Source organism: Eubalaena glacialis, chromosome 16, assembly GCF_028564815.1.
Source record: "Eubalaena glacialis isolate mEubGla1 chromosome 16, mEubGla1.1.hap2.+ XY, whole genome shotgun sequence".
In the NCBI taxonomy this organism is placed as follows: Eukaryota; Metazoa; Chordata; class Mammalia; order Artiodactyla; family Balaenidae; genus Eubalaena; species Eubalaena glacialis.
In genome coordinates, this window is record NC_083731.1 from 12,266,261 (window position 1) to 12,292,366 (window position 26,106).

The window sequence follows — 26,106 nt, forward strand, 5'->3', positions numbered from 1 at the left end:
AGGAGAAATATACAAGGATGGTCAAGGCAGCACATTTGTTTCAGCAAAAGCAAAACAAAACACCAAACAACCTGAATGTTTATCAACAGGGAATCAGATACCTAAAAGGTAATACTTTCACAATACCATAAAATGCTTAAGATAGATCTCAAAATCAGGGTAGGTTTAAAAAGCAAGACGCATGATTACATACAATGTAATACTGATTATATAAATGAAAAAGGACACCCCCAGAGCAATTCTGCCTATTCTTTTTGGGTGCATGAATATTTCTAATAGAAGTAACATGAATTAGGTAGTTGTTGCCTCTGGGGAGGGAAGGAGGGAAATAATGAAGGCTGTTGGTTAAAGGGGGTTTTCACTACATCTGTAACCACAATAGCTGCAAATAAGAGAAGAAATAAAATCCCAGAAACCAATGTTAAAACGTTACCAGTTAATTCTAAGTACTAGGAACATGGGCGTTTGCTGTGTTCTCTGTGCTTTATTGTTAATTTTTAAATGTGTTAAACTAAACAGTCATTGGCGCACCATCCCTTCACCCCTTTACCCTTTTCTTTTAGTCCCTCTGGGCAGAGCAGTGATGAAGGGCAGTGAGCTCTGGAGTTGGATGACCAGCGCCCACTTACCAGCTCTGAGACCTGGGCGAGTTACTCAACATCTTTGAGCTGCCACGTCTCCATCTTTAAAAAGGAAATAAAATAGCACGGACCTCACAGAGCAGGTATGAAGACTCCATGAGTTCCTATGTCTAAAGGGCTTGGAACAGTGCCTGGCATACAATAAGAGCTATCAGCATTTGCTAACAACAAAAATAAATCCTGTTTCTCTTCAATCAAACGTAACTGAATTAAAAAGTTTATAGGACTCTCCTCAGTACTCTGTAATGACCTATATGGGAATAGAATCTAAAAAAGAGTGGATATAGGCATAACTGATTCACTTTGCTGTACACCTGAAACTAACACAACATTGTAAATCAACTACACTCCAATAAAACTTAATTTAAAAAAAAAACTAAAGAAAAGGGTTTGCAATTTTTCCAATTAAAAAAAAAAAAGTTTATAGAAATACTTCCAATTCAAATCCCCAAATATTTAAGGACTCACCGGTGAGTAGGTTTTTACAGCGCTTTACGCCCTCTGTCAGCTCCTGTTCCTCTTGCATCCCTGCCCTCTGCTGGCTTCCTCTCCCCCTGGAGTTAAGTGTCCCCCGGGCCTCAGCTGTTCCTAACACTGAACCGGCCGAAACTGACTGGGCGGCAGTGATTCTCTAGCTCACGGGGCCTGGGGGGAGCGATGCATAGCCGCAGAGAACGACTCCTCTCAAATCGCAAGTGGCACTGACGTTTCTCTTACCTTTCAAACTGCACCTTCTTATGTCCTCCTTCCTTAACATAGTCGAGAACCTGCTTCTGAGTCCGGCCACTAAAATGAAGACCACGAGAGGGGGCGGAGAGACAGCAAGGTGTTCTCATTTCACACTCAGCACAGCCCTCCACCATCTTTGCCTCCCTCTTCCCACAGCTGGGAGACACGGGAGTTCTCTCGGCTAGCCCGGGATGAAAGCAGTCCCAAGAGAAACTGTGCTTTTGCGTCCATTCTGTCTCTTGATATTTCCCTTATACACGAGGGAAAAAGTTCAATGAACTCAACAACGTAACAATTCTGTGTTTGATTATTAAGCAACCATCCCAAGAGCCTGTATACTTCATGAAGGCAGGGATAGTTCTGTTCACTGTATACCCCCAACACCTAGAGCAGAATCTGACATGCAGTAGACACTCAAAGACTGGTTGAAAGAATGAGTGAGAAATTGAACCAGTGATGGGCAGGTCTACATAGCATTCGGTGAAGCTACAGCAAGTGTTAACAAGGTGCTTTTGTTTCTACAGAGAAAGGAAATCCTTTCTGAATTAGAAGAGTTCCACTAGGAGTTGTCTGTGGCTGGGTAGACTGCCTTGTGGCTACCTAACGTTCAAACCGAACACAGCAAGGGGCTGCCAGGAGCCTTCTGCGATGACCAAGCAAACATGCCATCAGCCAAAGCTCTTGGAAGCCAACCTTCCCGAGGAAAGTTTTGGGGAAAATGACCACATGGCAAATGGAGAGATGTGAAGCAGAATCCTTACCTGAACCGAAACGATGACCCTCGGCTAAAGAGAACAGGCTTTGGCTTTGGTTTGGGCTCTTCAAAAAGTCTAAAAAAGGCATGATGTTCAACACAGATTTTCCAGAAGGATTTGCAAAAATCCCGACTGGCCATTAGGAATTCCAAGGTATCCTGGTATGAGCTCTAGAAAGAGAAAATAACACTTTGGTTTTTTCCATTACCCACAGACATTCAGTTAAAATATGGGAAAGGGGGCAGAAAACAAATTTGTCCAATAAAATTTCAATTGTGTATTTTATTATAGCATGACCATAAATCCACATATTTAGTAAAATGCATTTGTTCCTCATGACGAAACATAGTCATCATCGTTCAACCATTTTCTTCCCCACTTAATTCCTTAGAGGAACAAACAGAAAATGGGGATACTCAGCAGAAGTTATAACATTTCCTTTGACAGAAATCATAAACAAATTCTGTTTACTTGGCTTACATTTCCTTCTTTAAAAAATATCCAAGTACTGAAATGCCTTTTCTGCCTCCTTAAAATAACTGAAACACATTTCTTCTTTCTGTTTTCTCCCCCATGGTTCATGCCAACTTTGAATACTGTGCTTAAGCCTTTTCTCCATCAAAAAGCATATGGCTCTAGCCTCCAGGTGGCCCCAGGGACCATACAGGAAATGAACATTTTTTCTGGAGCACTGAAGTATCACCCAAGGCTGAAAAATTCATGTCCTTTGATTTGGGAAAGGGGATATGGTAATTTTCTACTTCCAGACTGAATACTCTCAATTTAAGTGACCATGTTACCACAGCCCTTAACATTCTCAGCGGTTCCAGCCATTTTGGGAGAATCTCACAGTTCTCGGTAGTGCAGTCTCAACTTACAGACAAGTCGTGCTGCAGTACACAGTCTTTTGGACTCAAAACATGTCTTCTCATAGAAAACAACTTCCAGTGGGTGCCTGCTTCCCAAATCAGGCCATAAGAACCTATTTCATCCATAATGTAACCAAATTACTATACACCTAGACTACCATTTATAATCTTTTTTTCCCCCATGGGAAAAAGCACTCCAGCTCTGGCTGGGGACATCAGCACTCTGTCACCCATCCATCCCTATTTATGGTGGATGGAGAAAACGCTTTCTTCCTTCTCTGACCCGGCGCCACGTGACCGACATCTTTAGAGGGAGGGTCTTCGGGAAGTGTGTTAGGGGAGGGGCCGGGTCAGCTCGTGAGAGTGCGCTGTCAGGGGCTGGGGACAACAGCAGGACCGCCCCTGGGTGGGGAGGGACAGACCCGGAGCACGGCAGAATGCTGAACGGGGTGTCCCGGTGGCCGAGGCTGGACACGGCGACTGCACAGGAGGGGGCGGCCCGTAGGTGCACAGGGAAGTGACCCCTCCCTGGGCACACATCTGTGTCCTCTGTCTACTGCTGATGACAGCTGTGGAGGGACCGAGCATCTGGATACACCGTACAGACTGGCAGACACCTGGATAGCTGCCGGCCATGGGTTCCGCCTGCGCCCTAGCGGGACCCGCCCCACCCCGAGGCGGCTCATTGGTCTCCCCCTCTCCCCCGAGAGGCACTTACGTTCACATCTGGGCGGAGCTTGATGAGAAAGCGCTTCCTCTTGAAGCTCAGCTTCCGCACCTTTGCCCAGTTGAAGGCATTGATCTTCGTAAAACCCTGAGAAGAAAGGTATCGGCCAGTGAGCCGGGAAATGAATGACAAGCAACACGGGAGTTGGTCTGCTCTGCTCACGGGGAGCTGAAAGGAGGGCTGACGCTCTACCGCTCCTAAGAATGCCTCTTGCTGGAGAATTCCCGGGCTCTGCGACTGTGGGATGATCCCCATTCCCTTCCTGGATCACTGTTTCTCACTAATTATATGATCTGGCCTTCCAATTAAGTCTGCCTCCATGGAGAGAAGAGGCTGGCCAAGGGGCTGATACAGAGAAAGATAAATAAAAATAAATACCATGACAACCACCACAATTATTGGCGACCATCACGGGCCGAGGGCCAGGCACTGTCCCAAGTCCTTTACAGCCCTTATCTTGTGAAGCCTAACACGAAACCCAGGGAGCTGGATTTATTATCTTCATTCTACACCTGTGGAAACTGCAGCATGGCTAGATTTTAATTTGTCCGAAATCACATGGTGACTGCGGCAGAATGAGATTCCCGGGCGTGTGCCTTAACCAGCAGCTGTTGTTATAGCCACAGAAGCAACACAGCGGTTAGCCATCACCCGCTCTGTCCACACTGCTCTGCTTCCAACAGCACAAGCAGGGCCGGGGAGGGGAGACCCCACCCTCCGTGTGTCTCTGAGGCCAGAGAGCAGTCTCCGGGAGGGACGCACACATCTTCATCTTTGATGGCCAGGCGGGACTGGGGGAGACACGGTGGGGAGTCGCCAGATACCAGCTCCTATCTGTCCTGTCCTCTCAACTGAAATTAGAATTCCTCGAGCCCATTTGAACACCAGAACCACTTGTTTAAATTGGTTAGAATGAAGCAATTAGGCACAGGCAAGAAGATTAATTCCAAGATACAGTCCTTGTATACGATGACATTACGGAGCAATTCTCAACATTTCAAGTGTCTCAAACACAATCCAAGCAAATTAATTCAATTGTGAGGCACTTCTTCCCCCGACTACGACCTTTAGAAATGTTTAAGGATTTTAACTTTGAGGTGGAATGGTAGGAATGACAACCACATTGTTTCACTGTTGTTTTTCTCATCAGGGACGCCTAGCTTATCTCTGCAGGTCAGTGAGTATTAGGGGCAGTCACCTCCTCAAATACCATGCTGCGCACAAAATGTCACCTCCTAGTGTCCCATAGGAAACCCAACTTCAACTTCTCTTGGGACACGGACCTTTGGTAATTAGTGTCCCTCATAAACATCTGATACAGGAGCAAAGAATCACTGGGGTTACTTTGGTAAAATATGAAGGGGGAAATGTAACCCAGTCTGGCAAAGCTCAAAAAAAGAGTTTTAGGTCATGCCCGTATTTACACCTTCAAAACTGGGTGAAATCTGACCCTACTTCATGAGAAAAGCAGATGTTTTCTTCATACCCCTTTGAAACCAAAGCAACCAAAGCACAGATTATCCACTTTTGTTTAAAAGAGAAAGCCTTGAGGGATATATTGTACAGCACAGGGTATCTAGGCAATATATATATATATATATATATTTTTTTTAATTAGGAATCATTTTCTTTTTTTGAATTGAAGTATAGTTGATTTACAATATTGGGTAAGTTTCAGGTGTACAGCAAAATGATTCTGTTATATATATTTATATATATATGTAAACATCTATAGTCTTTTAAAAATTCTTTTCCATTATAGTTTATTACTAGGCAATATTTTATAACAACTTTAAATGGAGTATAACCTATAAACTATTCAATCACTATGTCACGTACCTGAAACTAATATAATATTGTGAACCAACAACTTCAATATAAAAAAAGGAAAAAGAAAAAAGTCTTGAGGAAATCTTTGGGGTGATGAATATGCTTACTGTCTTGATCTCACTGATGGTCTCACAGGATACACATACTTAAGAACTTATACATATTTAAGAACAGCATGCTTTACATGTGTGCATTTAATTGCATGTCAATAATACTTCAATTAAATTGTCAAGAAAAAGAGATGCATTAATCAATAGCAGTACAGCAGCAGTGTGATCAAGGGTGCACACATTTCAGAGTGCAGAGTGCTATGTCCTTATGTAAAACACAGGTAAGGGTCCAAGAGCAGTATGTGTGTAGCTGCAAAATTACAGCAGGACATGGACATAGCTTCTGTGAATTTATAAAACTGCTATATCTTCTAAGTTAGGTAAATGTGAAACCACAAACAAGCTAACGTAGGTAAAACCCAAATCAGGTAAAAAACAAACAAACAAAAAAAGAACCCAAATTAGGTTAAAAAAAATCAGATGAATATCATGGGCAAGTGTGAAAAAGGTGTCTATATTGGGGATCTGAAATCTTGATTCCATTATACTATGTTCAAAGTTAGGTCAACAGAGACATAGGGATTTCTATGATCCTACAAAGTCAATAAATGCAAACAAACCTGCAGTCATGGATTCCCCAACCAGAGCAAGGCAAAGGAAATCAAATCTGCAAGTTTGAGTGTCTGGACAGAAACAGGAAACCCTGAGATGAGGTTTGTTTTTCCCTGTTCACCTAAAAATAACTATCAGAGGTCTTAGCCTGGACCACCCAACATGCAATCAGAGTTGAAGGGCCAACTCTTATCTCTGCAACGCCAAGGGAACTGAGCTGGTTCCGAACGCTCTTACCTGAAACACTAGAATCCCCGTGTTGGCCACAGCCAGGTTGATCTTAGTGCCTTCCCGGTCCTTAGCTGGGTGCAATCGGATGCCGTACATCTCCAGCCTGCGGGCGATCTCCAGGAGCTGGAAATCCGATTCTGCTGGTGTTTGTCCACTGACAAAACAAAAATTCAAGAGAAAGGCCAGGAGATTTGAATTCTCCGTGTCTACGAATTCAAGATTGAGCATCTTCTCTTGGGAGATGAAAAGGCATTTCATCACCAACGATGGGGCTACCCGATCGGATGACACCCAGCCTCCCGTTCATTGTAACCCGAAGTTGACCAACTGGAACAAAAGCTCTGTTGCTTGTGTGACTCAAAACCCCAAAAGTCTATCTCAAACTCGGCCACTTTTTTGGAATCTCAAAGAGTTTCCTTTAAGGTCATATAAAAGCAAAACACGATCATGTTGGAACAAGTTTCTAGTCACTTACAATAGCCCTGAACTTGCAAAGTTCAACACTCTGTCAAGGCAACTATCACCAGGACTCAAGTGCCTTCCTTGAAATACAACAACAAAAACAAAAGGCGCAGAGAATGCTTTGAAAATATTTTATTGATCAAAACCGAAAACTAAAATGGACATGGCACAAAGGTTCTCCATTTTCACAATATTCTTATACTGTCCCTAGTTATCATGTCCCCTTCCTGATTTCCTGGTACTTGGTCTTATACTCTTCCTTTTACTCCAAAGCATGGGGTGTCCTAAATTCCAGTGTTACTCTGGTCTCACAGGAAAGCAAGCAAGGAGCCCAGAGGTCTGGTCTTGAGTGGGTAACCTGTGTTACCAACAGTCCAGGATAAGTAACAACACTCACTGAGCCTCTGTGCTCTCCTCCCTCACCCTTTGTATATTTCTTCCCAATAAGTCACGGGTGTGTGTGTGTGTGTGTGTGTGTGTGTGTCCACGTATGTCGAAGGACAGAGAGAAGGAGCTCAAAGCAAGTAGGAAGCAACAAAGGAGACTTACATGTGGTTATGGTGGAATTCCACGATTTTGTCTTCTAATGCATCTTGCTGAGGTATGTACTTATTTTTTGCTAAATGCTCTCTGTCCGATGCTTCATCAAAATCCCCAATCTCAGCTACAAAGAAAGAGAGAAAGAAAAACCAGCCACATATGATTAATACTTCACAATTTGTTATACTCCCAGTGGACTGTTCCCCAACTAGCAAGCCGGAAAAACTAGCAGACAACACAAGGCAATCCCAGCTGGTAGGTATCCTAAGGGCTAGATGTGAGAAGCTGTGGCTGTGAGGGCATATTTAACAACCGTGCCAACGTAAGATGACAGTTTCCGCTTTTTCTCATCTCTACCAGTTGGAAAGAAAACTTCAGAATCATCCATCTTTAGCCATCCATGTTCCTGGTTTGTTTCTTTCCTCCCCACCCAACTAGGGGTTCACTTCTACTTCAGGCAGTACATTCTAGATATGTGGATTAAGGCCTTCTGACTTCTAAATAAGCCCCAGAATTTCAGGGCTTGACAAAATCAACTTTGGAGGCACACGTATAGCAATTATTCGTGCAAATCCCAAATGCTTTATCATGTAGAGAAAAGACGATTATAACTAGGAGTAAAGGTACATAATTTAATTTGGTAAACATAAATTCAAGTGTCTTAAATTTTGTGTAGTTGTGTTGTCAGAAATGACAGATCAGATTGCAAATTCTTACAAATTTTTAGTCTACAAGGAAGGGGATGCATAATTTTCTCAAGTCCCCAAATTGCTCTAATCTGGAAAACTAAAGGCTAGAGCTTTAAATTAATAATTGTACCTTAACACTAGCTCCAGCTCAGTTTACAGCAATTTAATACAGATGGAACGGTATGCCTTTATCATATAGTCTGTATAACAAGCTTAATAAAATGACCAGAGTCCAACTGTTTACAATAAAAGTAAGTAAACCGTTGCCATGAAGCCTAATTTTCAGTTTGTCATGTGAAGCAGCTTGTCACACTTTGGGCAATGCACCCCAGTAATCATGCAGGATGTGGCCTATATGTTGCTATAAATCACAGCCCCTGAGAATATTTGCTTGGCACCAGCTGGGCCACTGGAAGAATCAGTCACCCACTAGCTTCTCGCTGCCATGGCAAATCAACAACATTATTTCCTAGTTGCACTCTGTGAACAAATTTCACCTTCCCTAAGTAAAGCTGCCACCCTCCATCACAGGAAACTGTGCAGGAGTGGCCATACTGCCATCCTCACTGGTTTGCCATGGCGATGGTGACACTGTCTTTTCTGTACTTCCTCCTATCCGGCCTTAAGAAAGCACAGTTGGGCTTCCCTGGTGGCGCAGTGGTTGAGAATCTGCCTGCCAATGCAGGGGACACGGGTGCGAGCCCTGGTCTGGGAAGATCCCACATGCTGCGGAGCAACTAGGCCCGTGAGCCACAACTACTGAGCCTGCGCGTCTGGAGCCTGTGCATCGCAACAAGAGAGGCCGCGATAGTGAGAGGCCCGCGCACCGCGATGAAGAGTGGCCCCCGCTCGCCGAAACTGGAGAAGGCCCTCGCACAGAAATGAAGACCCAACACAGCCAAAAATAAATAAATAAATTAATTAATTAAAAAAAAAAAAAAAGAAAAGAAAGCACAGTTCATCTCATTATTCGCGGTAGTGCTCTTGCATCAAGTCCCCACACATGTCGAATTAGTGAAGACTAAACCATCATTCCCAGGGGAAATACAGGGTTAGGTTCCTGCGAGACTCTTGAAACATTTTAACCAACTAACCTTGTTTTCTGTGTGTTTCTGTTGAAAGACATCCTACTTTATGTACCTTGTTGATTCGTTAACACGGGACCCACGGCCAGCAGCACTGTAACGCACGTCTGAACGAAGCTTATCGACACCCGTGTTTACTTTCTCTGTGAGGCGCATCGAAACCTTCCTGCACTTAGGAACACTACACAGCACTTCAGCAACGATGCTTGGGGCCCATTTAAAACAGGGAAATCAACAAAAAGCACAGAAATGCAAAAAGCGTGGCTCCAAAGAGATCACAAAAAGGACACTTGTTTCCAGTATGACAGCTGAAACCAGAAGGCAGGGCATCACCTCCTCCGACCTCCACTGGGGAGGTGAGGGAGGGGCGACTCAAATTTTTTACCCTCTTGCGCATGTCTGCGAGTGACCGTGAAAGCACCCACAGTGCTGATTCCGGGCTTACAAACGCATTTTAGACAGCAGGTGAATTTGCAAACATGAAATCTGCAAATAACGAAGACGGACTGCGTACGGCGGGAGGGAGAGGGGACTCACCTAAATCCTAAATTTCTTACGAGTTTTAAGTTTGGGTTTCTTAACATCTATGGATTTTATAACAGAGCCTTTTCCATAATTCAATATAAACGAGCTAAGAATTCCAGTTTTTCCTTTGGCATCAGGGTCAATACGCCTAAACTGTCTTTTCCTCGGAGTCACTTGCTTTTCAACTCCTAAAATGCAAGGGCAACACGACTGTGAAATCCACTTTCTCCCACATGCTCTCTTCTTGGAAACATGGAAATAGGCACCTCCTTATGTCTGGAGAGTCTGAGAACTGTAAGTGTGCAAGATATGACTATTTTTTAATTAAAGGTGTCACATTAGCTGATGTATATACTAAATTCCTTAGCAGTCTACTCTCGGCAAAAAAATAAGACCACCACCACCCCCGAATCCTGGGAGAAGTCTCCCGAGGCTGTGCTTGCACGAACCTGTTCTGCCAGGTACAACCCTCAGAGCGGATGCACACACAACCTGCAGAAATCTAGCCCCGCCACGCCGCCTCTGTTACATCAGGCCCAAATAGTGTTTGATTCTTCTCTTCATCAGCTTGTCCCACTTGGTCTATTCATAATCAACTAGAGAGTAGTAAAAGTCTGAAATATATACAGGGGATATTATCTAAGGCCAGTAACAGAGGAACCAATGAAAACAATACAGACTATGTGAAAGATGACTCCATGAATTCAAATGAAAGGGAGGAAAATTTTTTTAAAAATCAGATTGCGTGTACAGATACAGAGGAGATGAAAATATAGCTCACTAGAGATAATTTTCCATCAGCAGTAATATTGCTTCTGCAGAAGGGAGATGAGTTGACCCCTCCTACCTTACTGATGACGTCAATAACTACCAATAATTTAAATGAACACACTATTCACAGAGGACTCGGTGAAATTTCTCCTTCCATGACAGAATGTACAGGATGCTTAAAAATACAGAAATGGGGCTTTGTAAGTATAAGATTATAGAAACAGTGTGTCACGCAACTGCGTATCACAGAGTATAGAAATAGCAGAAATACTTCTGAACCCACCTATTTCATTTCCTTTGGAGAACTCAAGATTCTCAGGGGATTCTGAGTCCCTTGTTGGTGTCTGGGGGTGAGGGGTCCATCAGACCAAGCACATGGTTTTCTGGATTCCCGTGACCCTCCACTTCCCATGTGTGCAAGCAAGATTCACTCCTTCTTTAAAAAGGAAGATTCACTCTTCCTTTAAAAAGGAAGGGCCTTAGGAGGAAGGGGCTACAACACTAAATGGCATCAGGAATAGTTGACTAAATTTCTCTTCTCTCACCAAAGGCCCAGGGTCAGAGACCTTTGCTGAAGTTGCTATTCCAGTAAGGAAGCTTTATGTCAAAATTTCCCATTGTTTGGAAAGGGAGGGCCCTAGGTGAGTGAGGATAAAGAAAGGAGGGTATACTTATTGAACACCTAACATATGCTGAATATTGATGCTATCATTTCACTTTCATCTGTTATGAAACAGATTCTATTATCCCCCTGTTCCAAAGGAAAGAGAGGCTGGGGGCTTAGTAACCTGCCAGGGTGAACAATCAACTAACAGAAACGAGGTCTGCCTGATTCAAAGCCCTCCTCTGTCCACTGTCACTGTAAGAAGAGAGAAGCCCAAACACGGGAAAGGCAAAAACATTATGTAACTTTCTGTGCCAAAGCTTCCTCATTTTAAAACGGGGATAATAGTACTGAGCCCACAGGGTTGTTACAAGAATTAAATGAGATAATATACACAGAGCTGGAACATAGTAAAGTTTAAAAAGTTTATCTACTTTTTTTTTTTTTGGCCTGTCTTTTCTTTCTCACATCATTTTTTCAAATTAATAAGAAAACATCTATCTACTAAGTCTGGCAGATAGTCAACAATGGCCACGCACAAAAAATAAGATAAGCATGGTCTCTAGAAACACCTCATCATTTCGGACTAAGGTAATTCGTTGACTGCTGGGAGTAACCCTCCCTACAAACCTGTGGAAAGCTTGTTAACTGGGCAGTTATCTGGACAGGATGGGGCTGATTATATGGGACTACTTTGTATACAATGGAAATTTTAGAATGATATGCTAGCACGATTTTTTTTATACTAGTGCTTTTATATGTTGACCTTGGTCTATATACATAATTTCCTTCCTGAAACATAATGTGTATATTCCATTTCAAGTAACTTCTGCCTTGACCAAGACAAAAAAAATGCCCAGGTGAGTAGTCAGGAAGACTTAGAATGAGCACAGTCTAACTTATCCTTTGTCTAGAGGAAGAAAGTTAAAATATCCAGCTTCAAGCATCACTTGGGTTCCGTCCAGCTTCATGTGTCTTGGTTTACTGAACTTTCGAGCAGAATACAAGAAGGGAAATCTTTGACAGTTTTATGTCTGAAGGCTAATGTGCCATATTCAGTGATGAATATTAAATCCAAGAACAGGACAGAACAAGTTTAGTCTACTTTGCCACCGTGTATCCAAGCTTCTCCTTTGAGGCAACTGAGTTTTCAACAAATGTGTAGTCCTTAGAAAGAGTAGACAAGCACCAGAACACAGAATTCCCGGGTCAGCGTTTGGTGGGGGAGTATATATAAACGAAGTTAGGAGTACTGTTTTCCACCCCTTGGGTTTCATGCTAATAGCAATGTAAGACAAAGACATTATTGCTCTCAGTGGATGTCATTTTTCTCCCCACCAAGCAGATCACTGTGTTATTTCCCACATGCTTTCTGAAGGAAACCAACAGAACTTACATTGCACAATGTGTGAGATCAAGAGGGCAGCGCTGGTGTCACTACACGTCAGCCTGCCTTGAGCCAGGTCCTGCTTCACCTGCAGAGCAAATAGGTACCTGCGAATACAAAGAGAGATGGGCGTCATATACATAGAGATGGGTGTCGAGCAAAGAGGGTGGGGAGGTTTGGCAACAAAGTCAGGCTCACTTTGCTCACCGGCAACTTGCCCACACAGTGAGGCCCTAAAGAAAGGTATATAAACCGAAGAACAAGAAAGTCTGCACAGGAGGGATGAATTCCTGGTGCTACTGGCTGCAATGCAAATATTCACACCTCCCTAAAAGCACCCGGAGACATATGCTGCAATCTGTCCACACAATGAGTAATGCATTTCATTTTATATGGAGAGATACAGCCATAAGTAATTAAGACTATAACTTACCATCCTATCTATTTTTGCAGGGTATAGCACACATTTAAAATTTTTTCACAGATCAGTCAAATATACTAAAAAAAATGGCTTTATGGCTCAGACAATAACAGTAGGCTATCATGGTTAGGAAAAGCCTTGCCAATGGAATTGGAAACACAAGAGTGTCTTTTTTTGTGGTGTAATAAGTCACTCAGCTTCTTCCATAAGCCTCAGTTGCCAGATCTTTAAAAATCAATTTAAGTTATTTAAAAATTCTTTTCTTTATGAAGTAGAATAAAGCAAGTAACATTTTTGGTGGAAGAAAAAAAAGTATAAATCAAAGAAATTAAGTAAAAACAGGGCGATGTTAAAATCGATTTGAGAATATCAATATGAACGCATAGATTTTTAGAAAGATATTTGCTAGTTTTGCCCACTGTCTAGAAGGAGCGTCACTTTGGCAGCAACCCTTAGCAACCAGATTCTGGCTCTCACGCAATTACCCAATACAGAGAAGGATACAGAGGTAGGACCTTGCCGAAATGGTAGGTTCCAGGTGTGGGGCAGAGGAAGGTACAAAGCAAGCCTGGAAGATCTAGTTATGCCAGAGAGCAAGGCAGCTTGCAAATATAAATGGGTTATATTAAAAGGGGGAAAAAAAAAAAACCTTGAGGGGGCGTCCACTGGCCAAAGTTGTGACAACTTGAGTAGCAATAAAGAATGATTAAAGTGAATTGAAACACATGGAACTAATAAAACTTTATGAGTCCATTATAATAGTCATAAAAATAGAAAGCAGAAAAAATAGAATGTATCACCATTTGAGGAGTCTATTCAAGAAATTCTTTTTTAGAAACTGGTAACCCAAGGCAGAAACTTGGGCACGTAATCTGCCTCTCCAGTAGGAAGGGTATTTCAGGATATACAGACAATCTAAGTAGATGAGGCAAAGTTCTACTTTACAGAAGAACACTGACAAATAACACAGCAAAAAATAACATAATTATAAAACCCTCATCCTACACCTCTAAAGAAATTCTTGACTTGGCAAGGATTGTTAATCGGTATATAAAAACCACTTAGGAGTTTGGACATTTGCATACAAAGTCATATGACTTTCCTTCACAATGGAAAGGTCAGAATGTCACCACCCTTAACTCAGTGATCAATCTCAGCATCACTAATGAAACAGGAAACACACAACATCACTTAGGATGGGATTCTAGCCAAGAATGTTTAACTCGTATCCTTTAGAACTAAGGTCTAGTTTGCAGGAAACACAGAAGATAGAGGAATAAGCTAAACAGGAAGCAACCAGACAAATTTAGCAGGTAGGCTATTTTATAGTATGACCAGTTCAGTTTCTTCAACAAGATGGTATCACGAAGAAAAAAAAAGAGGAACTCTGCTAGATTAAGAGGTCCAAAAGGCATAACAACCAGATGCAACGTGGTCCTACAGTGAATTTCACGTTAGATGAGAAGATATAAATGACATCTGGGGAACAAAGGGGGACATTTGAGTACGGCCAGGGTATCAGATAAGATGAACAGTACATGTATATGCACAGAAAAAATCAGAAAGGCTCTCTCACTGATGTGTTAACAACGCTCAGCTCTGGGCAGCAAGAACACAGTAGTTTTATCTTCTTAGTCTTGTTTACCTGTATATTCTAACTTTCTACACTGTACGTTGACTACTTTTGTAATAACAAAGGGTTCTTTTTAATTTTTAAAAAAAAAGGGGGCTTTTAACACGACTAACCATAGAGGTGGCCTTAAGAATTAAATGAGATAATACATGGAAAGCATAGTGACCAGAATGAAAACATTCAGTATATGTTAGCAATTTTTTTTTCTTTAAATAAAAGAAAAATGAATCCCCTTTAAGTCGTTTAGGAAATTCCATGATTAACAACTAAAGAACTACGGAGGCATTCTGTAACCAGAAAAAAACCAAAACAAAACAACACCCACAGATCCACTAGTTTACAACAGTTGGCCTTTATCCACACCCACCCCCCCTGCAATGTAATGTTTATTCATTCATTCATTCACTTTCTTTTATCTCTCTCTGTCTCTGTCTCTCTCCCTGGAAAGTCAAAGTAGAGAATGGCAGAGCATATAAAGTAATCACAACATCAGCACATAGGTTTATATGGGAAGATGTGGTACAAACCATCTCTCTGGATTAGGCAGTGGTTATTGTTTCTTGAAGCCAACACTTAGAATGACAGGCTTTAATTCTTATGTGTGGTTAATTTTTACCTAAGTAGGAAGAATGTATGTTGTAAAAGCATGATGTTCCGAATATGGTAACAGCTACCAGTTCAAACACAGGATGCTGTGTCCAGAGACAGACTCAGGGTCAGGGTCCGACAGGCTTCGGGGCCTCTGGGGAGGGTCTCCTGTGGGTGGCGAGACGGTGCTGGGTTCCGAGAGCTCACCTATTTAGACAGAGGACGAGTGCCCCGTTGCCAACTGCAGGAGGAATCTGTCACTCCCTGATTACGCTGACTCGTGCTAAGGCCCTTGTAATCTGAGAAAGACCTTCCTGGGTACCGTCTCATCTTCTCATAAAGACAGCTGTAAGTCCTGCACGCTGGCTGCAGGGCTAACTTTAGAAATTCCGCAGCACCTTGTGCATTCTAAACTGAAGCAGCTCCAGTCAAATTCACATGAAGGGCTCAAAACGGAATCAACTCTCCTTGGCGGAAGGATGGATGTGAGGAGGGAGGCGATGACAGCGGCAGGGCCGATCAGAGGGCTGTCACTTCCAGGGACCACAGGGGAGGAAATCATACCCATCTTGATGCCATGTTTTAAACATGCCTGTTTCAATTTATTTCATCCGGGAGCTCTTAATCTTTCTTTCCTTATTCAGTGTACAGTACGATGTCTCTGCCAGCCAAAGGACAACACTGCGGCAGGCCCTGCAGAGCAGCAAATTCTGATAGGTCCCCTGCACCTTTAAGAACACAGCCAAGTAGAAACTGGATCCCACGTCAGATGCGATGCTCAGAGAGTAGTGGAGTACGTCTGACCTCACCAGCACAGCCAAGTGATTCTGAGCTCTGCCAGAAGAAAGCCTGCTAACTTCTTTTCCAAAGACCCCTCCCCCAAGCGGTTTTAAACTTGCACCACAGAGTCAGTGCTTTTCTCCTTCTAGATGCCTGAGCCCTGGTGTCAGTAGGACAAAAGCTCCAGTGAGAGTGTAGTTCAATAAATAGAAAGGAATTCAGCTTCTTGTTTAACAGCAAAGTGCAATTTAATCTTCAATCTATATAAATGGGAAGCCGAAAGCTATTCCTGGAGGCCCGAAGAATTAGCTGCAGCTCGAGTCACTTAAAGTCTGCTGAACTGCGGGCCCGTTTCTGTCTGTCTCACTCTTGTCTGCACCTCCCTCGCCCATGAAGTAGTGTCCATACAGGGATTCTCCCAAACCCTCCCTCCCTCACCATCTGCCATAGAAAACTGCCTGGCATCTCAATGGTCCCATCCTTAAATTTCTGCTTGAATTAGGACTTTGAGAGTATGGGAGAACAACACTTTGGATCTGGGAAGTCGCCTTCCCAGCATACCTTGTGACAAAGCGGAAAGCAACGGGGAGCTTCTAAACTTCCCATCAATTTTATGACCCCAGAGCCAAAGGAATTCTCTCCTCGGAAAAGATTTCTAAAATGTCAGTTAACACTGGGAGCCAGAAAACAGCGACAACAAACCCCCAAACCTGCTACGTCCAGCTGAGCTTGTGTCACTTGAGGAATTTATCAGATCGGTCAGAACAGCTGGCAAAATACCAGGCACACACACACGGCTTGATGGTCACAAGTTGTCTGGAATTTTATAACAAGGACCAGAATGGTAGAAAATCACAGATCCCTAGAGATGATGATTCACAAAAACTGAAAAGGTGCAAAACTCATCGCAAAGTAGAATGGGGAGAAAGGACTGGGGTTGGGGGGCAGTGGTAATTTATGCTGCCAACTTCCTAAGCAGGATGAAGGCCCAGTGAAATGTGGGAGGAAAAGGCACGCTACTGGCCAACAGCTGGACTGGCCTTCAGATTCATGTCAATATTCTGAGCTTCCAGCAACATACGTTCCAACAACAGGAAACCCAGCCCCAGAAGCTGAGACACAGTAGCCCCAATAAGGACACCGCATGAAGATGCTACTGGTGTCGCCATCTTGGAACTCGGGTGACAGCCCCAGCTGCCCCTTCTCCACGGGAAGCGCCCTAGCCGAGGCATGTGGTTCTCAGAAGGCTGACGGCCTCTGCAGTTCCTGGCCACTTAGCTGCTTCATTCATTTTAGGGGTGAAAGCGGAGGTAAACTATCAGCGGTGACTCATTCAGAACACACGAAGCCATGGGAAGAGTCTTCGCCTTCCTCCCTTTCTGGAATCGCACATTCGTGTACCTGGTGCCCCTCCTGACGCAGCCCCAGGATGTCCAGCAGGGACCTCAAACATGACCTGGCAGAACCAAACTCTTGACTCTCCACCCTCCCCAGTCCTCTACTTCCCTCCACCCCTTCCCATTCTAGTTGTCACCCATCCATCTAGTTGCAGCTTAAGTCAAAATCTTAAGCATCCCTTCTCCTTCCCTCAGCCTCCACCCACAATCCGTCACAAATTCAAGTCAGCCCCACCTCCAGCACGTGCTCCAAATGCATGTGTTTTCTCCATTTCCACTCCTACCACCTCCGTGGCCGCCATCATCTTGGCCTGGGTGACTGCCATCTCTTCCTGTCATCCTCCCCTCGGTATCTGTGGCAACCCGTCTCTCAACACGACGTATTATCGGGCCTCTGCCCCACCTCAATGCACTTCGCCCTCAATGTTCCTGCCACGCAAGCCCTCTTTTAGGTATCTCAACGCCTGGAGCTTGTTTCTGCCTTGGGCACTGCCTAACCGTTCCTTCTACCTGGAAAGCTCTTCCTCCGAAAATGACTGACAGAGCCTTGTCACTTTCTCAGCCCAAGCATCCCAGACCAGGCACTGTAAAGTCACCACCAGTCACCTTCTATCACATCGTCTACTTCCATTACCTAAAGGCTCTTACCATTATCTGATATTTTTCTTGTTTATTTAATCATTGTGTCTGTTCCCGTGAAAGTCAGGCCTGTCTTTTCACCAGTATGCGCCCCGTCCCTGGAACAAGGCTTGCACACCATGTATACTCCATCAACACTGTTGACTGAATGTTTTCATCTCTTTGATAAATGATGAACCATTTAACAAACTCAACCACCCAAAATACCGTGCTCTCAACCCAGAGGGACAAGAAAGATGTGACAGCCCTCATCTTGAACAGCTAAAGCTTGCAAGGCGTGTGCGGCAAGAATCTGGCTGGTCAGACTAGTGTAGTGTAGTCTTGAAAGGGAGGCGTTATATCTTCGCGTGTTCCCACCAGGCTCTGCTCTCTTTTGGAATACCATGTGTCTTGCTGGAAATTATAAAATGGGTAGTAGCAGGGATGAAGATGAGGATAATGGTGATGAGGATGATGGGGGTTGTCACTCATAGCAGCCCTACTGGGTTCCGGCCACTCTATGCTTATCCTCAAAACAACGCTGGCCAAGCAAGCACTGCAGTCGCGTTGACACGGGGATTAACAGAGGTGCAGGGGCGTTTAGTAACCGGCTGGTCACACAGCTACCAGGGGCAGGGCTTGGCCACACTCCTCCCACTCGGCCACACTTTCAAAGAAACCACCGTACAGTTCATGTCTATTCACCCACTGCAGCAACAGAGAAAAACTCTGTTCACACCTTGGTTTCACAGAAGAGATTCATTTCCCAAAACTGTCTTGTGATGTGACAGGTATAAGAGGGGGAAATAACGACGGTAACAGATTATAAGCCCAGATACTTCATAGCACAGCCTTTGAGAAACCAGCTTTCAGGGAAAACTGTGGTACTTTCTTTCTTCCCATGTTTGTAAACACAACTGGGAGGGAGGAAGGTTAAACTGTCAAGCACAGAGCAGATGCTGGTCAAGGAAACATTGTGAAAATGCTTCATCAGTTGACTTAGAACATTCACTCTCTCTGCTCCCCGGCGCCCACAGCAATAAATACCCAGTTTCCAAACCACTAACCTTGTGAGTTCTTCTTGGAGTTGTGTGTGGTCAGGTGGAAAGAATTTCACCACAAACTTAACAATGACATGCTTTGGCCCTAGAAAGGGGGGAAAAAGCAGTAAAGCATTTATTGATTTGTCTTTCAAATGCCATTAAAGGAAAAGATGTAAGAGGGTATATTAGATACCAAATAATAAGTCTTATTCCGAGCTGCCCAGAGCACTTCTGCCAACATCCAAGTCACTTAATAGCTGGTTAAGTTGGTTACTAATTCGCATTTTCATATTGTGGGGAGACAGATACCTGTTTGGGTTTTTTTAAATTATATTTTTTGGCCACACCGCATGGCATGTAGGATCTTAGTTCCCCGACCAGGGATGGAACCCACGCCCACTGCGTTGGAAGCACGGAGTCTCAACTACTGGACCCCCACGGAAATCCAGATACCCGGTTTTTAAAAATACTGTGACAGGCGTATTACATTGAGGCATCAAACTTTTCCCCTGGAGACGTAAATTGTACCCAGATTTTAAAAGCAGGCATTTGTCTTAAAAAATTTATCTGTCTGCTTTAGTCCAAATATAGGTTTTAGACAGCTTAAGGAAGAGATAACAAAAAAGTAAATCAGTTACATAATTTATTATTTCTAACTCTCTCCAAGGTACAGCGGCTACTGTGTTCATCACAGTCAGTCAAAGCCTTTACTAAGTGTCTCATACACCATCTTATCGATAAGTTCCAACAAAATTAGGAAGCAGATCTGGGAGGGGGTGGGCAGGGTAAGACTGGGAATGAGACAGGTAACTTTCCAGAATTCAAACAGATCAAATAGATTGTAAAATAATAATTTGTAACCTGAGTCAGAGTTTATTTTGCTGTATAAGCCACAATACAAAAGCAATCTTACAGGTTCTGCCATTTGGAATAACAGCAAAAGTTTATGTTCTATGAAATACAAGGTATTATGATGAAATCCAAATTTTAACAGCAGTTGTATAAAAGCAAAAAATGTCTTTTTTGCTCTACCTTTCACCGTCACAAAAGATAGATGTTGTACTTTAATTTTTATAACACACTCAAATTTAGGGGAAAAAACCCCAAACGATGTATCATAAAGATGAAGATGTTGGCAATACATACAAAATTAGGAGGAAAAAAAACAAGGCACAGGACTACTGAAACCAAGAGAAGCCGGGCTTCTTTCCGCTAACCATTCTAAAAATTAACAGAAATCCTCACGTGTCAATTCTGGATCACAAAATAGCAAGAACAAAATGGGGAAGATGGGAAGGTCTAGCTCATTCTTCCCAGCAATTTTCACAGATGGGGAATTAAATGAGGCTACTTGGATCCTTAGAAAACCCGAAGCTAGGAAGATACTAGCACTAAATGCAAAATGACAGCTTTGTCACACGGGGCGAGTCATAGCCCACAGAGGTGAAAAGAAGAGCCTCTGCTCCGGTGCTAAACCAAACCACAGCCGCTGTCCTGGGTCTGACACTTTTCCACCATCAGCAGTTCCCATCGCGGGTTACTGCAGGAACAAATGTCATCATTTTAGATGCTGTGCTTCCTCCAGCCTTCAGGCCTGGGGGCTTCTCACAGCAATGTGTCCTCCACACTTAGTCCTAGGCCAGCCACCCAATAAATGCTGAACAAAGGCTGTTTCGTTTTCTGCATTAACGATTGCTTAATTTAAATGATAGAAGATCAATATCAATTTCAATTGCATAAGGGCCACTCAACACAGTGTGCCTGTTTATTACAGCCACATAAATTGCTGTAAGTAGCCTGGTGGGGTTTCTTTTTTTTTTTTAATAAACTTAGTTTATTTATTTTTGGCTGTGTTGGGTCTTCGTGGTGGTGCGCGGGCTTCTCACTGTGGTGGCTTCTCATGTTGCGGAGCACGGGCTCTATTTGCGCGGGCTTCAGTAGTTGTGGCTCGCGGGCTCTAGAGCGCAGGCTCAGTAGTTGCGGCGCACGGGCCTAGCTGCTCCGCGGCATGTGGGATCTTCCCGGACCAGGGCTCGAACCCCTGTCCCTTACATTGGCAGGCGGATTCTTAACCACTGCACTGGTGGGGTTTCTTAATCAGACATAAAACCGACCCCAAGAGGTATTGTGTGATTCACGTTCAACTAAAGGAATGCAGTTTTGTTACCATCCTCAGTCTCTTGCCTGGTCTCTGGCTGCAGTGAGGGACAATTTGGGATGAACTGGAGAAGAGAGCTTGTCTCTGAACTTGACCTCACAGCGGAGAGAGGGGAGGATGGTCTGGTGCTGACGCACAATGAGAAGGGAGGGAAAAAGCAAGTGTTCCCTTTCCTTACTTCTCTCCTAGACCCTCCTTAATCTTTCCTTCGACAACACGGTCTAAATGCAAGGCAGACTCCCTTCTGTCCTGCTTGCCAATCACACACACACACACACACACACACACACACACACACACACTCACACACTTTTGGGCACCTTATTTTTCCAAACACCACTTGCATTCTGATCTCACAGGCTTTGAAAAGGCAGCACAGAAAACCTAATAGCAATTTTATGAATAAATGGTTCCACCTCCCCCCTTCAAAAGTGACAGTAAGAAACATGAGCACAGACCAGACAAGCTCAACTGCTCTGGGCCTTAAGAGCCTGCTTTAGTCGTTAATTAAAATGACATTTGTTTTCCAAGTTTTGATTACCAAATTGTTATATATTAAAATTGCAGAAGATACATTTAGTAGTACGTGGATTAGTGGATGCTGAAAGGCAATCACTGGGTAAAAAAAGAAAGTATGGCCCCAGTGCTTGACACCACAGGGCAGACGACGCCTAGACAAGGAAGATGTCTGGCTTTATATTTGACATCACTGTTAAACAGGCCGGGGGGTGGTGGTGGGGGGGTGGGGTTGGGGGGGGTGGGGGGGTGGGGGGGGATGGGGGGGTGGGTATACTTACTTCTAATCTGCTTGACAATAGGTTTTAAGAGATCCAGCCACACCTACAAAGGAAAAGAGAACAGACTGAGACATCAATTCTCAATGAGAGAGTGCAAGTATTTTGAGACTCCACTAGGAGCTGTTTAAAATCAAAATATTTTTGAGGATTTGAAGCGGTCTGTGCCTTTTTTTTCCCTCCAGAATGCCATAACTTACATTGTCTCCCATGTTTACAGAACGGATCCCAACTTGCTAATATTATCCCTGAGGTTGAAAATTAAAAATCTCTCCTAGATGCAAATAGTGCACGGTTCACTAAGAATTTTTCTATTCTTACTGGTACTTTGATCACAGTTAACTATTCAGTAAATATTAACACGTGATTGCACATCTGGCTATAAATGGAGTAAAATACGCGTGCTCCTTAGTGAAACAAAACACATGTATATAGATGTACGTACAGAACGGCACATCTTTGAGGGGTACGGAAAGGGAGTGAATATTTATAGAACACACTTCTGCACAAGGCACCATCCATAAGCTATTTACCTCTCAAAGCAAGGCCAGAGGATTCCTGTTACTCAGGAGAGAAATCTGAGACTTGCAGAGGCTCAGTAATTTGTCCCAGGCCCTCAGCTAGAATGTGGCAGAGCTAGGACTGAAATCAGATTTGTCCAACTTCAAAGTCCAGACTCTTTTCACACACATTCTCCTTAGCATGCAATTCAAGCGGCAAAATTTTTAAAAAAGAGAGAAACCAGTTGTCATTAATAAAGTATAAGTTAACCCTTGAACTTGTGATCATGTGAAAGGGTTCTACTGAAGCTCATATTTGCATATATGATTTTTAAAAAGTTAATGGGCTTAATGTAAAGAGGGTTTTATAAGTAAATATGAAAAAGAGAAACACTCCTCAAGAAAATTATGCAAAGAATAACAGGTAATTGGTGAAGAAAAAATGCCAATGGCTAACAAGAGAATGTCCAAGTTCAGGAGTAATTTGCACTACAAATGCAAATTTAATCAAATACCATTTCCACCCATTAAATACGCATCTAGATATGCCTGTATGCAGTGCATGTCTGTATTTTATAAACCCAGAGTTGGCAAGGGTGCCAGGAAATGGACACTGCCCTACTCTACTGGTGGATGTATGAATTGGTACAACGTTTCTGGAGACCAATTAGGGAATAATTATCTAAAGCCTAAAAAGTATTCATATACATACTCTTTCATCCCATAACTTGACTTCTGATGAATTATTTGAGAGTGTGGGAAAATGTGTTTGGGAGGTGGGAAGATGGGTGATTTCTTCTTTTCTTCTGCCTTTCTATATCATCCAAATTACCTTCAATGATCACTCAGAATTCTCATAATGAAAAAAGTAAAAGTAAAAAAATTTAAGTGTCTACTTATTCAGGTTAATCTTCCCCACCACCTTTTCAAATAAATATGATTTTCTAATGAAATTCTCATTTGTATATTCCCCGTCCCCTACCACTCTGTTATATGAGAAAAACAATAAAGGCATTAGTTGACTTAGGATCATCTCCACTGTTACATTCGTAAGACTCAACCTTAAAATGAGAGAGAATAATCATTCAAAACAACAATCGTCATTTGTGAGATGAATTATTTTTCTCCCAAGAATCCTAAAAGATGGCAAAAATATCTCCATTTGACAGATGAGAAAAGTGGGATTCAGACCATAGCTGCCCAGGGCTGGGACTCAAACCCTGTTCTTCAAACCCATTTATTCATTCAACAACACATCACTGTGTCGCTCTGCTGGGTTCTGGGAATACAATGATGGGAGACCAATCATGGTGCCTGCTTCATGGAACATATGGTCCAGTGAGAAAGACAGGAAACAAAACCTTCCCAAGAAAAGTAAAGAAGTACCTGAGACAAAGGAAACAAGGGGGAGTCCCAGGGGACGCTGAGTGTCAGGATAGAGAGGTTTGACCCGGTTACAGGTGGGGTAGAGGCAGGAGGAAGCCTTCCCTGAAGGGGACATTGTGCTGAAATCTGAAGAGAGGTGAGAAGAAGCTATGAAGACATGCAGTAAAAACACCTGTCCAGGTGACTTAACATTAGGGGAGACCAACATGACAGCAGAACAAGGTTGGTGGGTCAGGAAGGGGCCAGACCCTACAGAGGCCACGTTAAGACACTTCATCGTTATCCTGAGAACACTGGGAAGAATTTTAAATATGGGGCTGATACGATCAGGTTTGCACTTTGAAAGGATTACTCTGGCAGTGGGAGAACAGAAAGAGGGGGTCAGAATAGACGCAGGTTATCTGCTGCAGTCGTCCAGGCAAAAGAGGATGGTGTTTTGGACCAGGAGGGCAGAAGCAGAGTTGGGGAAAATTAGGTGGAATCAAGAAAAATGTAACATGGACTTCCCTGGTGGCACAGTGGTTAAGAATCCGCCTGCCAATGCAGGGGACACGGGTTCGAGCCCTGGTCTGGGAAGATCCCACATGCCGCGGAGCAACTAAGCCCGTGCGCCACAACTACTGAGCCTGTGCTCTAGAGCCCGCGTGCCACAACTACTGAGCCTGTGCTCTAGAGCCCGCACGCCTAGAGCCCGTGCTCTGCAACTAGAGAAGCCACCGCAGTGAGAAGCCCGCACACGGCAAAGAAGAGTAGCCCCCGCTTGACACAACTAGAGAGAGCCCGCGTGCAACAACGAAGACCAAACGCAGCCAAAAATAAATAAATTAAATAAATAAATTTAAAAAAAGAAAGAAAGAAAGAAAAGAAAACTGTAACAGGTAAAATCCAGTGGGATTCACCGATGGGCTAGATGTGGTGGCCGAGAAGCAGACGATAACCAGCATGACGCTGAGGTTTCTGCCGCAGGCGTCTGGATGGATGCTGCCGCCATTCAGAGACAGGGAGCACTGGAAGAGGGCCAGGACGGAGGGGTTCTAGACACTTCCATTTTAGGAGGTGCCCTTGGATTTCACGAGGAAGAAACAGTATGAAAACGGTGGGACACACTCATCCAAAGCTCAGAGAAACCTGGGCGGGAGATCTCACAGTTAGAGGCTGCCAGCACTGTGACGCCATGAGGACAGGACGGCCTCGTGGAGCCCAGAGGATGAAATGCATCAGCACTGATGACGCGTCTACCTTAGAACGGCCGACGGGAGCAGGCAAGGACAGAAGGAACGTTAAGGAGAGAGTCATGTCACGGTAGCCACAGGAAGACAGTGTTTCCAGGAGGAAGAACATCAAGAGCTGTTGAAAGATCAGACAAGATGAGAGCTAGAGTATCTGCTGGTCAGTGGACTTGGAGAGGGGCCTGAAAGTCTGGTGGACGGTGAGGAGACAGGAAGGGTGAAGAGCTTTTCCGAGAAGCTTGGCTGTGAAGGAAGAGACCAGAGAATGGGGGTGTGGAGGAGGGGGAAGAATCCAATAAAGGTACTGCTTATTTGCTCGTCTTCCACAGGAAGGACCTGGGGGTGCTTAAAAAGGGGAGGGGCTGGGACTTCCCTGGCAGTCCAGTGGTTAAGAATTTGTACTTCCACTGCAGGGAGCAGGGGTTCAATCCCTGGTCAGGGAACTAGGATCCCGCATGCCACGTGCTGTGGCCAAAAAAAAAAAGGTGGAGGGAGGGGTTGAGAGTATGAGCAAGAAGGGATAACCAACATCCTAAGACACCTGGGATGGTGTGGAAAGATAGCTCTAACACGCAGGGCACTGGAGGTAGAAAGAAGAGCTTTTCCAGCGGCGGCAGGGAGGGAGCAGAGAGGCTAATGGTAGATGTACATCAGTTTACACTTCTGCGTCGGGAAGATAAGAAAGTTCCTCTTTGACGCCATCTGTTTACCCCTGTAAAACCTGAGGGTTGGAGGATGTGGGCGAGTGAAGAAGGTCTGACACAGTTGTGTTTGCGTGTGAGAGAATTAACTGAAGAACTCTAGAGGGATTTCCTGTAGCTGCTGAGCGTCCACTCGTGAGCCTGCCAGCCTGTGCTCTGTCGGCCTCCAAGCCTGCCTCAGGGGAACCACCTCTGAGGTCTTTCACCATTGCCAATTCTGCCACAGAATCTGCCTAAACTTCTGCAAACCACTCAGGACCAAACAGATATGCTCTGGCAATGTAGCAGCCAATTTTATGAATTGTTTTAAAACATCTCTCTTCTGTTTTTGGCATTTCTGTGGAATTCATC

General features: G+C 43.9%; 1 protein-coding gene across 6 annotated transcripts in view; it reads right to left on the reverse strand.

Annotated features, from left to right (window-relative positions):
* The window catches only part of FARP1 (FERM, ARH/RhoGEF and pleckstrin domain protein 1), a 291,156-nt gene that overhangs the window by 62,258 nt on the left and 202,792 nt on the right, over nucleotides 1-26,106 (reverse strand). For all 6 annotated transcript variants that reach the window (XM_061171145.1, XM_061171147.1, XM_061171146.1 and 3 more), the window contains exons 4-11: nucleotides 21,943-21,985; nucleotides 19,012-19,090; nucleotides 12,517-12,614; nucleotides 7,456-7,570; nucleotides 6,451-6,598; nucleotides 3,713-3,808; nucleotides 2,132-2,295; nucleotides 1,359-1,427 (exon numbers count right to left, since the gene is read on the reverse strand). In XM_061171145.1, coding sequence (XP_061027128.1) covers nucleotides 1,359-1,427; nucleotides 2,132-2,295; nucleotides 3,713-3,808; nucleotides 6,451-6,598; nucleotides 7,456-7,570; nucleotides 12,517-12,614; nucleotides 19,012-19,090; nucleotides 21,943-21,985 — 812 coding nt within the window. The remainder of the gene's footprint in view (nucleotides 1-1,358; nucleotides 1,428-2,131; nucleotides 2,296-3,712; nucleotides 3,809-6,450; nucleotides 6,599-7,455; nucleotides 7,571-12,516; nucleotides 12,615-19,011; nucleotides 19,091-21,942; nucleotides 21,986-26,106) is intronic.